General features: G+C 34.1%; 1 protein-coding gene across 1 annotated transcript in view; it reads right to left on the bottom strand.

Moving 5' to 3' along the window:
* Positions 1–15,362, bottom strand: part of LOC150084974 (ribosomal protein S6 kinase alpha-5-like) — an 88,601-nt gene extending 73,239 nt beyond the window's left edge. Inside the window, exons 1-4 of the mRNA XM_090376416.1 lie at positions 15,054–15,362; positions 12,293–12,419; positions 8,058–8,267; positions 1,993–2,108 (exon numbers count right to left, since the gene is read on the bottom strand). Coding sequence (XP_090232542.1) covers positions 1,993–2,108; positions 8,058–8,267; positions 12,293–12,419; positions 15,054–15,362 — 762 coding nt within the window. The remainder of the gene's footprint in view (positions 1–1,992; positions 2,109–8,057; positions 8,268–12,292; positions 12,420–15,053) is intronic.
* Between the last annotated feature and the right edge of the window lie 245 nt (positions 15,363–15,607).

Raw genomic sequence — 15,607 nt, forward strand, 5'->3', positions numbered from 1 at the left:
TAGGGTTACGTCCTAAACAATGAAATTAGTTAGCTAATTAGTTTGTTTAAACAATGATTGATTTATTCAAAGAAATTAAAACGTAGTCTGTAAAATCAAGCAAATTATAATAATAAAGAAATTATTTATGACTTACAAATTTTAAAGAATGTTTATTCTTCATTATCGACTAAATGCACACTCGTTGATCACTTATTATTGGCTCAGCATTCGTTGGTTTGTTGCACGAGGAGTCGTTGTTGTTATTTGGTTTTTAGGAGCATTAGCAACTAAGGCCATATTGCTCCGGGGATGTGCGGTGGTCATTCCCTGACCTTTCCGCATCCTCCGTATTTGGTGGTGACGGGCTCGAACCCCGGTCTAATCAAGAAGTGTGTGCTATACACTGGTGCTCCTTCCCACCTGGCTACGGAGGTGCCACACACGAGGAGTCATCTTCAGAAATGTTTCAAGAGGTGTTTGTTTCCAAGTAATCTTCTCTTTTAATTATAAATTTCATAATTGCATACATAAGCATTTTTTAAATTGGTTCTTATAACAGAACATACGATAACATTATCAAAAAACAATGTGTTATTGGGTTCGCATTACAATTACATTTTTCCAATGGCTACTTCCCACTACACAGACTCATTGATGTCCTGCCCTTAATAAAAATCTATAATGATTTGTTTCATTCAGACTGCCATTGATAACAAACATTATTCCCAACCTTTTTTGTACACAATGTAAGCGTCATAATGAAATTCAGCATTTCCTATGGCACCATGTTTCAATTATCCTTATTATATCAGAATCTGCCTTGATCGAGACAGACCCTCTGATAACCTGTAACCATTGGAAATATGCATGTTACTAATTCTCCATCTTGTTTCCCACAATTTAACACTGGATTCCGTGAACACAATAATCCCCAAAGAATGCAAATGAATTGTGAATTACCAATAATCAATTTTGTAACTTTCATACCCCTTCCCTCCCCAGTTATTTACTAGAGTCGTCACTGCTTCTTTAGTAGTATCAGCAAAATACTACTTAATATAGGCCTTGAATGGGTTGAGCATGCTGAATTCTGATGGGATCCTTCTACTTGTTCAGATTACGAACGTAATGGACATAAATTCATATTAAGCAAAGACAGATGTAGAATAGATGTGCGGAAATTTGCCTTTAGCCAGCGGGTGGTTAATTGCTGGCTGTCGTTGTGGAAGTTGATCGATTGAATAAATTTAAGGAGGAAACTAGACAGGCATTTAGAGGGAATGGTGTGATTTTTTTTTTTTTTGGCTGATGCTGCATAAACTCATACACTTGCTTTCTTGCATCACATGCCACTACTACTACCTTTTCACAACACATCTGCAAATCTTGACATCAAGCCTTCTGTCCCAACATCAACGTCATTTATGAAAATCAGAAACAACAGTGATCCAAGAACTAATCCTTGGGAGACTTCACACAAATCTGAAGAATATCCATTAATCATAACTGTCTGCCTTCTGCCCTACAGCCACCCAGCAATCCATCTCAGAATTTTTCCAGTAATCCCAACATGTACAATAACCTCTCATGAGGGACTAAGTCTTGCTAAAATCACTCCTACTCCATTGCAGCCTCACTCAGAGTTACTGGGTATATGCCATCAACTCCAGGAAGCCTACTTGCCTTTATGCTCAAACATTTTTCTAATCATCTATAATTTTGAAATCATTAATTTCATATGACTCAGCCTGACTTGCACAGCCTCTTCTTAGCATGAAAGGTCTTTCTTCAGTAAAGGCATACATAAATTTCTAAGCTAAATTTCAGTTCATCCCGCAAAGGATATTTGGGCATTAATCAATTCTGTCTGTGAAATGAATGGCCCAGGAAACAGTTAAGGGAATAAACCATATATCATTACCTGAAAATAAATAAATGAACATTAAATTTTCATCAGCAACAAATAATGCAAAACGATATTAAAAATTAATTTCATACTAAAATAGTTACCTTGTGAAGATGTTCAATAGCTAAAACAAGCTCTGATAGATAAAACTTGGTAACAATCTCACTGAATGCTCCTGACATATTAAGATGTTCCTTTAAAGTACCATATGGGGCGAACTCTGAAAATGAAATTATACTTGTTAGTGAACTAAAATATTAGCATTTCCTAATTTAAACTTCATGATAAAAAAAGAAAATTCATTCTTATATCAGTATTTATTATATTAAAATCACTTATCCCTTAATATACATAGAGTGAAAGACCAATATGATTTTTGAATATTACTTATTAAATATTTAATACTTGAAAATATTTTGAATATTACTTATTAAATATTTAATACTTGAAAATATTTTGAATATTACTTATTAAATGGTGGAAATTGTAGTTGGTTTAATGATGGAAAAATAACTTATCTGTATTTCTAAGCTAATTTAATTTGCTATTAATTAAAATTTTGGCACAAACCCCATTTTCTATGTAGCAATAAGTCAGGCTTGCAACTACTAACCTCATGATAGAGTGGTATTTTGCCAGAGCATTGCACTATCCTAAATAAAACGTTCGTACTCCAATGGAAATATACTGCTATATATTTAAACCTAAACTAAACACAAGAGTAAATGAAAATCTACTCCAAAAAAAAATCAATCTTTCTATGATGAGAAACTTTCAGATATATCTACAATTATCCTCTATTAGGTATAATTTTAAATTTATGCCTCCAGGCGTATGACCAAATATCCCTCAGCATTAGTTTGCTTAAACTTTTTAAAGACTTAAACATTTCAATCAGGTCACCCCACAGATATCTAGTTGTCAAACACTGCAGCTCATAAAGAAAATGAAGTCTGTCTCTTGATAAAAAAAAAAAAAAAAAAAAACCAACTTTGGTGCCCCTAACCAATCTTGTTGTTCTTCTCCATATCCTTGTCTTATTTTAAAAAATGAAGTATTAGCATTAGTAGAGGCATATGATGCAAGAAAGCAAGCTTATGCAGCATGAGCCAAAAAAAAAAAAAAAAAAAAACCAATCTTGTTGTTCTTCTCTCATACCCTTGTCTTATTTTAAAAAATGAAGTATGTACATCATTATCATATACATAAAGAGAGAAATAAATGGATGCATCATTCCAGTCCAAGAATAAAATGGGACCTCTAATCCTATATTTCACTGAAAACCTAGAAGGTATCCCAGTTGTCTGTCTACATTGTTCAGAAAGTTCATTCCATTTAAAGGTGGTCCCAGAGAGTCCAAAATATTTTATGGTACATTTATACAGTCAGAAACTGTTTAGCAAAAAAAAAAAAAAAAAAAAATGCCTAGCATTAAAACGAAAGTATAGTGTTTTGGAAACAGATAAAGAAACATTTGTATTTTGCATATGTCATGAAAACAACATATGCAACTTCAATTTGAATTTATGCCCTCTTACATTGTAGTTGGAGCAAGAGGAAGAATGCCATCAGCATCAAGCTTATTAAGTCCATTCAAAGCCATAAATACTTCAGTCAGATCATCTTGCAGGTGATTAGCCTCCAGACATTGCAATTTGCAGCCTTTCTTTGTAAGAGCACTCTTTTGTTGTCTTCATTAACCTTATTGCCCTTCCAACAGATCTGCAATCTTCATAAAAAGTAACATCCAGAACTGTATGCAGTACTTAAGTACTCAAGATCCTGTATGTCAGCATTTCCCAAACTTTTTTTTTTCCAAAACATATAAAGCCGAAATTCAAATAACTGTCATCATACTTTCATTTTAGTCCTTTATTAGTTAGTTCCTGTTTTTTTTGCTTTGGATTTTTTGGGGAACAAAAGGCTGGGATTGTTCATCCTCACTTTGAAGTGTGACAATATTGTGTTTGTTTTCATCGACCACAGTTGCACTACTAGAAGTACTTTGCTTCTCGTTTTAAAGTTCCTTTTTTCAACCACAAATCCATGGTCATTTATTTTAACAATAGTATTTCGAAATACTGATAATTATCAAAAAAAATTTTAAACAAGGAAATGAGTTTAGTTATGATATCGGTTTGCTTCCCCCTCTCCTTCAAACCATGTACTCCAGCCTAAATCACAAAGGAATGGCTTATTAGATCACTGCATTGCTACTTTTTCATAGATGTCATTACCTCAACGCATACTTCTTCATGCAAAAGGGCACCAAAATAAAGTGTTCCTCTAAATAAAATTTTTACTGTAACTGAAGTTCATACAAATAATATCAAAAAACAAATTATTTACAATAAACTGATGGTTGTATATTACGGAATGCTGTTGAGGAAGGGAGCTGACACTCTCGAAAGCTTCGGGTTTTTTTAGCGCTTGTAACTTTTATATTTTAGCATAGAGGGGAACAGGTATCCTGTATGTTATCAGACACTGAGCCTAAAACACTGATGAATCCAATATCTCTCTATTACAGAAGATTTATGAGAAGTCCGGTTGGCCTGCCTCCCTAAAATCCACTCGTGCACACCTTCTCGATGGTAAGCCCTGTTACGTCACTTAGGTGGCAACGAACGTGTAGTGGTTCTCTTCAAGACGCCTGTTCAGTGTGAAGAGGAAAAGACCAAACCCTCCAGCATATGACAGCATGAAAAAACAAATGGCCCTCAGTCCCCAGCAGCTTTCACTCTCCCTCTTATGGCAGCGAGAGGATCAGAGTGGAAGCAGAGGGTGCTAAGAATCTCTGGGTACGACCAGGCTGCCATGCACGGAAACTGAACTTGGCCTGTTATAACGTAAGATCACTCATCGGTGAAGACAAGATATTAGAGCTGGAAAAGGAATTAGAAAATGTGAATTGGAATATCATCGGTTTGGCTGAAACAAGAAGAAGAATGAATCACTTATAAGTTTATCTGGAAATCTGCTGTACACCAATGGAAACAGTGAAGGTGGAGTTGGGTTTCTCGTCCATAAAGATTTTAAAAACAACATTTTGGAAATCAAAAGTACATCACCAAGGGTGTCAAGACTAATACTCAAGATTTCTAAGAGGTACAAGCTAAAGATTATAATGATTTATGCACCAACATCGAGCCATGATGATGAAGAGGTTGAAGAAATGTACACCGAAATTGACAGTCTTCTAGATGAGCATAAAACCCACTACACTATTATTATGGGGGACTTCAATGCTAAGGTTGGAAAAAGGCAAAACAGTGCAGAAAGAGGAACTATAGGAAATTTTGGAATTGGTGAAAGAAACAAAAGAGGTGAAAGACTTGTGGAATTTGCAGAATCTCAAGGACTCTCAGTAATGAACACTTTTTTCAAGAAAAGAGTGAACAGAAAGTGGACATGGAAGAGTCCAAATGGATTAACAACTAATGAAATCGACTTCATCCTCACTAACAGAAGATATATTGTGAATGATGTTACTGTCCTGAATAAGGTAAATGTTGGACGTGATCACAGAATGGTAAGATGTACCCTTGATATAGATGTAGCAAAGGAAAGGAAAAAACTGACTGGAGTAAATAATACAAAGGTCTTTGAGATAATAGAAGAGGAGAAAAAGCAGTATGTACTGGAACTTAAGAACAAGTTTGAGCTTCTGCAGACTGCTCAGGACCAAGATATCGATGAAGAATATTACAACTTTCTGAAAGTGATAAAGCCTATAGGGAAAAAGAAATCCAAAGTAGAAAAAATTTGTCAAGCAACACTTGTCGTGGTGAACCGAAGACGACAAATGAAGAGCAAGAAACACACTGACAGGGAGAAAATTGAGTATACTGAGTTATGCAAAGCCATTAGAAAAAGACTCAGAGAGGACATAAGAAGATTTAACACAAGAAAAGTAGAACAAGCATTAAAGGAAAACAAAGGATTTAAATCAGCAGCCATGAGCAGTAATACAGAAAGACAAATGATACTGAAACTGAAGAATAGCGATGGTGTACTTAAAAACAGCAGAAGAATACTATAGAGAATTATACAAGGGAATGATGCCAGCAGTGGGGAAGTTGGATTGCAAAGTAGCAACACATACAACAAATACGATATTCTTCCTGATGAGGTAGAACATGCATTGAAGAAAATGAAGAATCAGAAAGCCCCAGGGGAAGATGAAGTTACTGTAGAGTTGTTAAAATTGGGAGGAAGAGATATAACACAAAAACTGGAAAGGCTCTTCACAAAGTGCATTAGAAAAAGTGTGACACCTAAGCAGTGGAATAATGCAATCATAGTTTTGCTGCATAAGAAAGGAGATAAATCAGATATTGGAAATTATAGACCAATTAGCTTGTTATCCCACATCTACAAGTTGTTCACAAGGGTCATTACTAACAGATTAGAAAGAATACTTGATGAGAATCAACCGGAAGAGCAAGCTGGCTTTAGGACAGGATTCTCAACTATGGATCACCTTCACGTAATATCACAGCTAACGGAGAAAGCAAATGAATATAAAACACCATTATGCCTGATATTTGTGGATTATGAAAAGGCATTTGACTCCATACAGCTTAAGGCAATGTTTCGGGCACTGGAAAGACAAGGCATAGATACCCCATATGTTATGATTTTGAAGAAAATATGAGAGTGCTACCTCCTTTATTAGACTAGACAAAGACAGTAAGAAATTTAAAATCGAGAAAGGAGTTCGACAAGGAGACACAATATTTCCGAAGTTGTTTACTTCTGCCCTTGAGGAAGCTTTCAGAAGATTAGACTGGTCGCAGAAAGGAGTCAATGTGAACGGAGAGTACCTAAACCATTTACGATTTGCAGATGACATTGTGGTCATAAGCAACGATCCCAAAGAATTAGAGGAAAATCTTAATCAGTTATGCACAGTTAGTAAGGATTTTGGACTAAAGATGAATATAGCTAAAACAAAAGTAATGATGAACAAGTATGCCACAGAAAGGGAAATAATGATTGAAGGAGCAGTAATTGAAAAGGTGGAGTCATATACTTATCTGGGACAAGTTATTAGCTGTAATAATGAAATGTAGTCACATACTGAAGAGCAATATCCCACTTTGTCTGAAACGTAAAATAATGAACCAATGTATACTCCCCACCATGACTTATGGAAGTGAAACTTGGGCACTCACCAAAAGAATGGAAGAGAAGCTGAGAACTACACAGCGAAGAATGGAACGAATTATATTGGGAATCAGACTGTTAGATAAGAAGAGAAACACATGGATTAGGCAGCAAACTCAAGTAAAGGACATTCTTATCAAAACTAAAGAACTAAAATGGTCTTGGACAGGACACATAGCTCAAAGACATGATGAAAAATGGACTAAGAAAATAACAAAATGGTACCCAAGAGGAGCTAGAAGAAAACCTGGAAGACAAAGGCAGAGATGGATAGATGAAATTCATGAGTTAGTGGGTAGTAAATGGATGGCCAGTGCTCAAAACAGAAGGAACTGGAAAGTTGCTGGAGAAGCCTTCATCGTGCATTGGATTGAAAATGGCTGATGTTGATGATTTTAGCATATTTTATAATAAACGATTTTATTTTAGCTCTTTAGCATTCTGTAATATACAACCATCAGTTTATTGTAAATAATTTGTTTTTTGATATTATTTGTATAAACTTCAGTTACAGTAAAAATTTTATTTAATGGTCGGCTTATGAGTTTATTTATTCCTAGACATGAATTTTCCCGACCTCAGAGGCCTCTTTCAGGATATTGTAAAGTGTTCCCCGGTCTATTCGGAGACCCCACATTATAGAAACTAGTGAAATATGACCTAAATAGTCAATGCACTACTGAAATGCAACAAACATGGCCAAGCAGAGATAGTCTGTGAGGGGGGGGCAATTATGCTGCACTTGTGGCATGGACATTGTTGAGGTCCCAATTTAGCCTTTTGTTCAATTTACATTGAAATAGGCCAGTTAACCTCACCACTGTAAAGAAAACATTGGTCTCCCTTTCCAAAAACAAAGTTGATAAAAGCTTTAATTCCATTAATCATGCATTTACATACCAAGTTGGTATTTAAATTAAATACTATTGCCATGTGTCACAAACCTGAACATATATACTGAGACCTAACAACATACTCTAAAAAAATAATTTAAACTTACCCATAACAATATGGATTCCTGCATTACCCTCATAGGCATGAAAAAACTGAATAAGAAACGGGCTGTATCTACAACGATTTAGTGCTGCCAATTCATTCACGACGCTTTCTTTACGTTTATTTTTAGAGAAAATATAACTGGATGGAATTATCTTCATTGCCTTGAGTTCCATTTCGTCTGTCTTTCTCACAAGGAAAACTTTTCCAAAAGCTGTAAGAGTAAATATAAAAAAAAATTTAAGGTTTCTAATAACAAACTGTATAAGTAATGACAGTATTGACTACAAGAAGAAATGGACTTTTACTTTTTTTAAACTTGTAATTCTTGAAATATTAACCATCACTGTGCCCTCAATTTAACAGATACTTCCATGGCTTTTGTGTTAAAATTTAATTTTTAGCTTTTATACTGAATTGAAAATGGTGATCTGTTATGATATGCTATACCCAACTAAAAATATCCCACAAAAACACGACACAAACCAATAATAAAGTTTATTTATTTTTTTTTTTTTAGAATTTAAGGTCACTGTTTCCACCGATTGAAACTCAGTCGCTACGAGAATTTCTGTATTTGTGCTGGTGAAAACAAAGCTATACAGCAAGTTTGGACACCTGTTGGCAGTTTTTCCTAGACAACATGAAATGAAAAATGTCTAGAAGATGGGTGGGTGTCTTTAATGCATAACACAGTGGTTTTCAACCAGGGTGCCATGAAATTTGGGTTTATGTTACTTAAACTTTTTGTTTTATTTATATATTTATTTCATCATAAAAAGGTGCACGGTATCTTTTTAATTTTGTGGTAATCTATAATTGATGTTTATTTAGTACCCCCATATAAAGAATAAAATTATTATATATATATATATATATATATAATTTGCATTATGAATTTTAATTTTGTTTATAGTTATATCATTGTAATAACTATCATTAAAATTTTTTTTTTTTTGTTAGTTGTTGTTGGTGCATCAGCTTCTGTGGCCATAATTCACCTCCCAAAGTTTTTGCATTTTACTGTGATCCAAGCCCGAGGCAGCATTCGAACCCTCAACCTTTGGGTTGCCGGTCGGCCATTTACATATATTTTTTAATATTATATATATATATTATTGAGAGAGAATCGGATCTTCCTTGCACCAGAAAAAAAAAAAAAATTCCCGAGTTACTTTTTTTTTTTTTTTTGATTTGGTAGTTGTTGGCGCATCGGCTTCTGTGGCCATATTGCACCTCCCAAGGTTTTTGCAGTACTTTGATCCAAGCCCGAGGCGGGAATCGAACCCGCGACCTTTGGGTTGCCGGGTAGGTACTTTACCCGGTCGGCTCCCGAGTTACCCTGATAGAGAAGTAAAGGAGGGAGGCATCAGGTAAGAGAAGAATAATGATATCCAGCTCATTAATACAAATATATTAATTACCTGATAAAGGCACAGGTGAAACAAGAACATCGTCTTGTTAAGACTATAACAGACAATTAGAGAGTAAACACGGAAAACAGAAAAAATGCGACCGCACTGACCGATTAATACACTTCATTGCACAAAACTTACTGCCACCATTTCTAAACAGTCACTACTACAGCGCCCTCATATTAAATTTCTTTCGTAATGGCTTCACTTTTCGTATATATACCAACTTTTCCCTAGTCATTTATCAAATAAAAAGCGAAATAAAATTTAAATTAATGCTATACTAATCACAAATTTACTATGAAAAAAAAAAAAAAAGCAGTGGTCGAGCTATACTGTGTTTGTAAAGAGACTAAAAACTGATCGAAACGAAACATTTATTTTATTTTTGTTACACAGAGCATTAAAACTATGATAAATAAATTAGCTTTCGGCTGGGTGGCAGCCTTCATCAGATTAAAATACTTCGAATGGCAGTTGGAATAGAGATGCACTGCCAGGATGGTGCGTGAGGCACGTGGTTAATTGTTTGTTGATGTTTGTGGCTGTGACGTGGCCAGCGTTTGTACAAACGCTGGCCACGTCACCACCGAAAGCTGCCACCCAGCCGAAAGCTAATTCATTTATCATAGTTTTAATGCTCTCTGTAACAAAAATAAAATAAATTATGAATCCAGAGCACGCAGGCGTGTTTTATTATGAAACATTTATTGTACATCTTGTTTTTGAAGTAGATATTGAAGCAATTAGAACATAAAGTGTCAGCATATTGTGTGGATGTGGCACTCCACATCCACTGATGTGGAGTGCCACTAATTATTTTTAGAGAGCACATTCTTCATTGTACCTGTTGTCCAAATTTCTCTTCAGTACGAGCCTTACAACTCGCTCCACTCTACATAAAGGTACTTTAATTTTATCAACCCTGTATAATGAAGGTTAATATTTTACTGTAAATTATACATATTTTCGTACTGTGGGGAAAAAAAAAGGGGGGAGGATCATAACCTACATTGATAGCCGTAGGCAAAATTGTTCCATGCAGAAGAACAAAGACGACCTATGGGTAAGTTGAAAACAATCCAAACTTGTCAAAGAATTAACAATCGTTTGAATTATGACAAGAACAGAATTAATATACTTGAATATTACCCTTTAAGTAATAAAATTGGTTTTCTTTCCTTTGAAAAACAAAAGAGAACCGTTTATTTGTTATTGTTCTTAAAATGTTATGTTGGATACAGCTTCGACTAAAGAAAGCCCTACTTTAACATTTAGATTAAAAGTTATTTGTATTGCCTATATGCTCAGCGATGAGAGGGGCCAACAGGCTTCGAAACTGTGTCGTCTGGGTGGTGGTGGTATCCACGGGGAATATATAACATTAATCTTCTCTACTGGCGAAGTCTAGTTTATTCGAGGGCAACTCTTTGTGCTTTCATAATATGAGATGTAACAAAAAAGATGCTATTTCGGTTATTTTCTAAAGTGATGTTTTACACTAACTTGTTCCATAAATTTGTATTTATTGTTATTCCAAAATACGTTTTCCTAGCATCTAAACCTAAAATAGAAGTGGATAAAAAAACTGCATCATCTTTAAAAAAGTAACATTTATAGTGAAACGCTTAAGGTTTTGTTTTGATTACAGTCATTTTATTTGTCTCAAAGAAAGGTATTGCGTCAGATAACGCTTCTATTGCATCGGTCAGGCAATAGTCTTGATTTGAAAATTGCTGGTATATAATGTCATCTAAAATTGCTCAGAATAAACCAACAAGTAATATTCAGCTGCAGGAGAGCATTGTAAAGGTGTGGTACCTCGAAATCGGGCAACCGTATATCGTAGAAGTTGGTTAACTCTATGCCAGATCGTTGCAAGGCTGTAATTGCAGTTCGAGGAGGAACAACAAAATATTGAGAACTTATTCAAAATAAAATAAATGAGAACTTAATAAAATAAAACAATGAAATGTATGATTTATCCTATTTCCATTCATTACGCATTTTACCCTTTGGGAAGATATTTATGGCAATTAGGTATATCAGGTACAGCCTTTTCATTGGATTTCATCCACATAGATATATATTCCATCTAACAAATGCATTTCGAAGGTTTCTTCAACCCACAATGCAGCGCAAAACACATTTGCAAAATTCACAAGTGATGCCGTTTTTTTTGTCAGCCACTGTAACTACAAATGCCCATAAAAAGGAAATTGTTAAATTATTACAAGGTATGGACTATTAAATGGTTATAAGCCTCTAAGGTATGATACTACACTTTATTACTAATTTACAAGACTAAATAAAGCTTAAGTCACTTTTGGAAACAATTTATTTTTTAACGTCCATAAGTGACTCTTTTTGCAATTTAAGTCATAAACGAGAGCAATGCATCTAATTTATTTAGAATAATGTGCAAATGAAATCCATCTTTTCCATTTCATTTGCACACAACTATTACTATTTTATACAGATAGAAACAAAAGTAATTTTAAGACTTCCAAAATTTAATTATGTCTGCTGAAAAAGCATAACTATCGCGATGGCCATAGGCTCCAATTCACTCTAGGGCACCAAATGGAGTTAGACTAAAATTACAACTAACTTGAATTAACAAATTTTAGACTTTTTAAAATATAATTATAGTCTTAGCAATTACATTAAAGGATTTATAATTAATTTCAATTCAATTATTTAATTTTTAAATAGCTGAAGTTTAAAATACAGTATTATGAAAAGCAAAGGCACATTTCTGATATTTGTAGATAAGTAACATACCTACTCTCTATTTTTAATATAAATTTCATTTAATTCTTACCTCCTTGTCCAAGTTCCTTGAAAATTTCAAAATCGTGAGAAACGTTGTCAATCCCAACAACAGAATAAATTTGAGTATTTTCTGCCATTATAATCGCCTGCCTATCAATAACTTTAACACACAAGAACTGAAACCGAAAAAACAATACCGAAGAAATACCAAATACCAATATATATATATTTTGTCATAAAATTTTGAAATGCTATTGGTGAGCTGAGATCCAATCACATTGAGGTTGGTCTACCAAAACTTGATTTACTACTAGAGTGACGTCATATTATTAATCCCATGGTCATGTCAAGTAATGTATATAATCTCGTCGGAAGTCAGATTACTGTGACATGTTCACTGCTTACGAGAGTATTTCCATTGTGGTTCCCTCACCATAAGCCCAGAGCAACCCTCAAAAGAATGATTTTTCAACTTAATACAATTACAACAATTCCGTTTTGACCATTGAAGCAAACTACTGATTAGAATAACTTATGCAGAAAGACAATTAAATTATTTATTGAAAATTTTCTACAATATGGCTCTAAATTTAAATTTCATTTACAATTCAAATTATGCAGTGCATAATTTGATTTTGATAAAGAAAATCGGTAGGCCACTTCAAGAAATCATAAGCCAATCACTTTAAGAGTAGATACAGATCCTTTCTTAAAACAGGATCTCTATTATGCATTTGCTGATGCAGAAAAGAATATAGACTGTGATATAAAATGAATTCTTTTTTACAACAGAACATCCAGTATAATTTACATTCCTTGGTTTCCGCGTCTTTTAATACTCGTATGTACAGCAATTTGGAGTTTGTGGCGTAATAGGGACGATGGTTTCGATTTTGAAATTACAGTATTTTTTTTCCACATAAATTTTTAAACCTTAATTTCTAAACATTAAACCTTTTAGTTTAATGTTTAGTTTTCCTAAATCGTGGTAGTTAAAATGTACCCTTAAAATAAGAAGTTTTACCAATGTTTCATTTTGTAGAATACGACGCCTGATCCGATCTGCATCTTTTTTCTTTTTAGAAAACAACTGCAACCTTCTTAATTAGTTATAAGGTGTATATATACACCTTATAACTTGACTTTATAATAAGGTCAAAAATAATTTGACCTTATTATAAAGATGGTGTATTACGAAAATACTACAGGATAACTTTAATAAACTATAAATAGGAAAAAAATAAAAGTGGAGTTGGATTAAGAATTATTAATATGTATAATTAACAACTCTTTTACCACGTGGAGCTAATATAAAGAATAGTACGACGTTTCGGGTACCTTGCCGAAACCCTTCATCAGACCGTGTTGCTGACCTCCCTCAGACAAGGATAACCATTTGGAGTTGGATTATTATTGTGAATTTTTAAAGTGAGCATAAGCAGTGTGTGTATATAAGCTCTTATTTTTAGATTATCTAAGAAACCGAAACCTATTTTAAACCCAAAACTGTTTACAAAGTAGTTTTTGATATTGAACAAGATATTTTATTATGTATTCAAAGGTACTGCATACGATTACTTATTTTATTTTTAAAAATATGTTGAAGTTGCACAAAGTTAATAGAATGATTATGGAAAAGGCATTAGGGGCAAAAACATTAGATATGGTCGGAGATGATAGATATTGTTTGGGACTAAGTTATACTAATATGAAGAAAGGTGAATACAGCTCCTGGGAAAAACAGTATTGTTGGTCAGAACTGCCTGAGGCGATTCAGATTGAATAAGATTTGGACACTAGATTAAAATGAGGATTATAAATAATGCTCGAAGGCTAAAAGATTGAGGATAACTGAAGTTGCACAAAGTTAATGGAATGATTATTAAAAAGGCATTAGGGGTAAGATCATGAGTAAAACCTTAAAATATATCTCTCAAGATTGTTTCGCTTCTATATTTGGCGAGAGGACGAAACCGATGCGCAAAGTTCAACTTTAATTTCACCATTCAACATAATTGAAATATCATTACAAGATCTGAGTTGTTGGGGGGGGGGGGGGGAGTTGTGTAACGGGTGGCCTTGATTACTGTGAAAAATTATTAAACATATCCTTCAAAAACAACTCGAATAAAATTGTCTTTATTTGGGAAATAAAGTTTGTCATTAGGCTTAAAATACATATATATATATATATATATATATTTTTTTTTTTTTTTTTTTTTTTCTTCCTCATCTGGAGCTTACAGGTCCCAGCGTTAAGTTTTTTTTTTTTTAACATCCCTTCCCTAAGTAAGGTAATAAGTTGAAAAAATCTTGTAAAAGTGAAAGATTCTCATTTCGTCAATTCAGAAGTGACCTTAAAATTGATTTCAAGATCAGAGAATGAGCTGGTATAAAAGTCGTATTTTGGGGTTTAGGCTTTTTAAATTAAGGTTCATGGGATGGAGTATGTAAAATAATTGAAAGTCTATTTTTGAGAAATTTGTAATTTTCGTGGATAAATTTAAACGTTGCTTTTAAGAATTTTTGTTTTCAAGCAGCTATGTGGTTCCTCATTTTAGATTATTTACTTCCTAGGTTGGTGTATGATTAAAAAACTGATATGTATATAATAATAATTAAAAGTAATTTACTTTTCTTGAACTTCACTTTAAGTTTAGTAAATCAATAGGTTCTACACAGCAGAAGAGACATAACTAGGCAAAAAAACTATACAGTAGTATAGTTTTTCTTGTCTAGATAAAAGAGCATGGGTCGATAGACTCTGGTTGTTGGAGCGGTTTAGACGGAATTTTTATGATCAGCTTTACGTTGGCGTTTTTCCATTCTTCTAGGAAAGATCCATATGACAAGCACTTATTGAAGGGGTCGAGTATAAACTGGATGTTGATTTGGGCTGTCTTTTTAAGGACTTCGTTTCGATGAGGTCCAGGGCATTTCCTCTCCATTTTGGTACGAGTCTGCTGCAGTTCATCAGTGGTAAATTGGTCTTTTACAGTATTGTTGAAGCAGGTGGTTGCCTCGCATATTTCTTGCCGTTGTGCTGTCAGAGGGTCAGTATCTGTACCAAAAATTGTGTCCAGAAGATTAGCCATAGGTTGATCCCACGATGTAGTCATAATGCCCTGGGGTATGAGTGGATTGAATAACTTTGCCCATAGGGGGCTTTTTTTGTGATGCAGTACAGTATTGCCAGTCGTTCCCAAGATGATCTTTCATGCTGCCATATAAGTGTGGTGTAGTCATTTCTGACTCTTCGCTATTCTTCACAGAGGGTGTTGACCTCATTTGGGGGACAAGAGATACAATTTCTCTGAAAGGCTTTTTTAATGTATAATGAACAATTGTACAGAGAAATAGAGTT

The sequence above is a fragment of the Mastigoproctus giganteus genome, chromosome 6 (assembly GCF_048544385.1).
Source record: "Mastigoproctus giganteus isolate SK-2022 chromosome 6, ASM4854438v1, whole genome shotgun sequence".
In the NCBI taxonomy this organism is placed as follows: Eukaryota; Metazoa; Arthropoda; class Arachnida; order Uropygi; family Thelyphonidae; genus Mastigoproctus; species Mastigoproctus giganteus.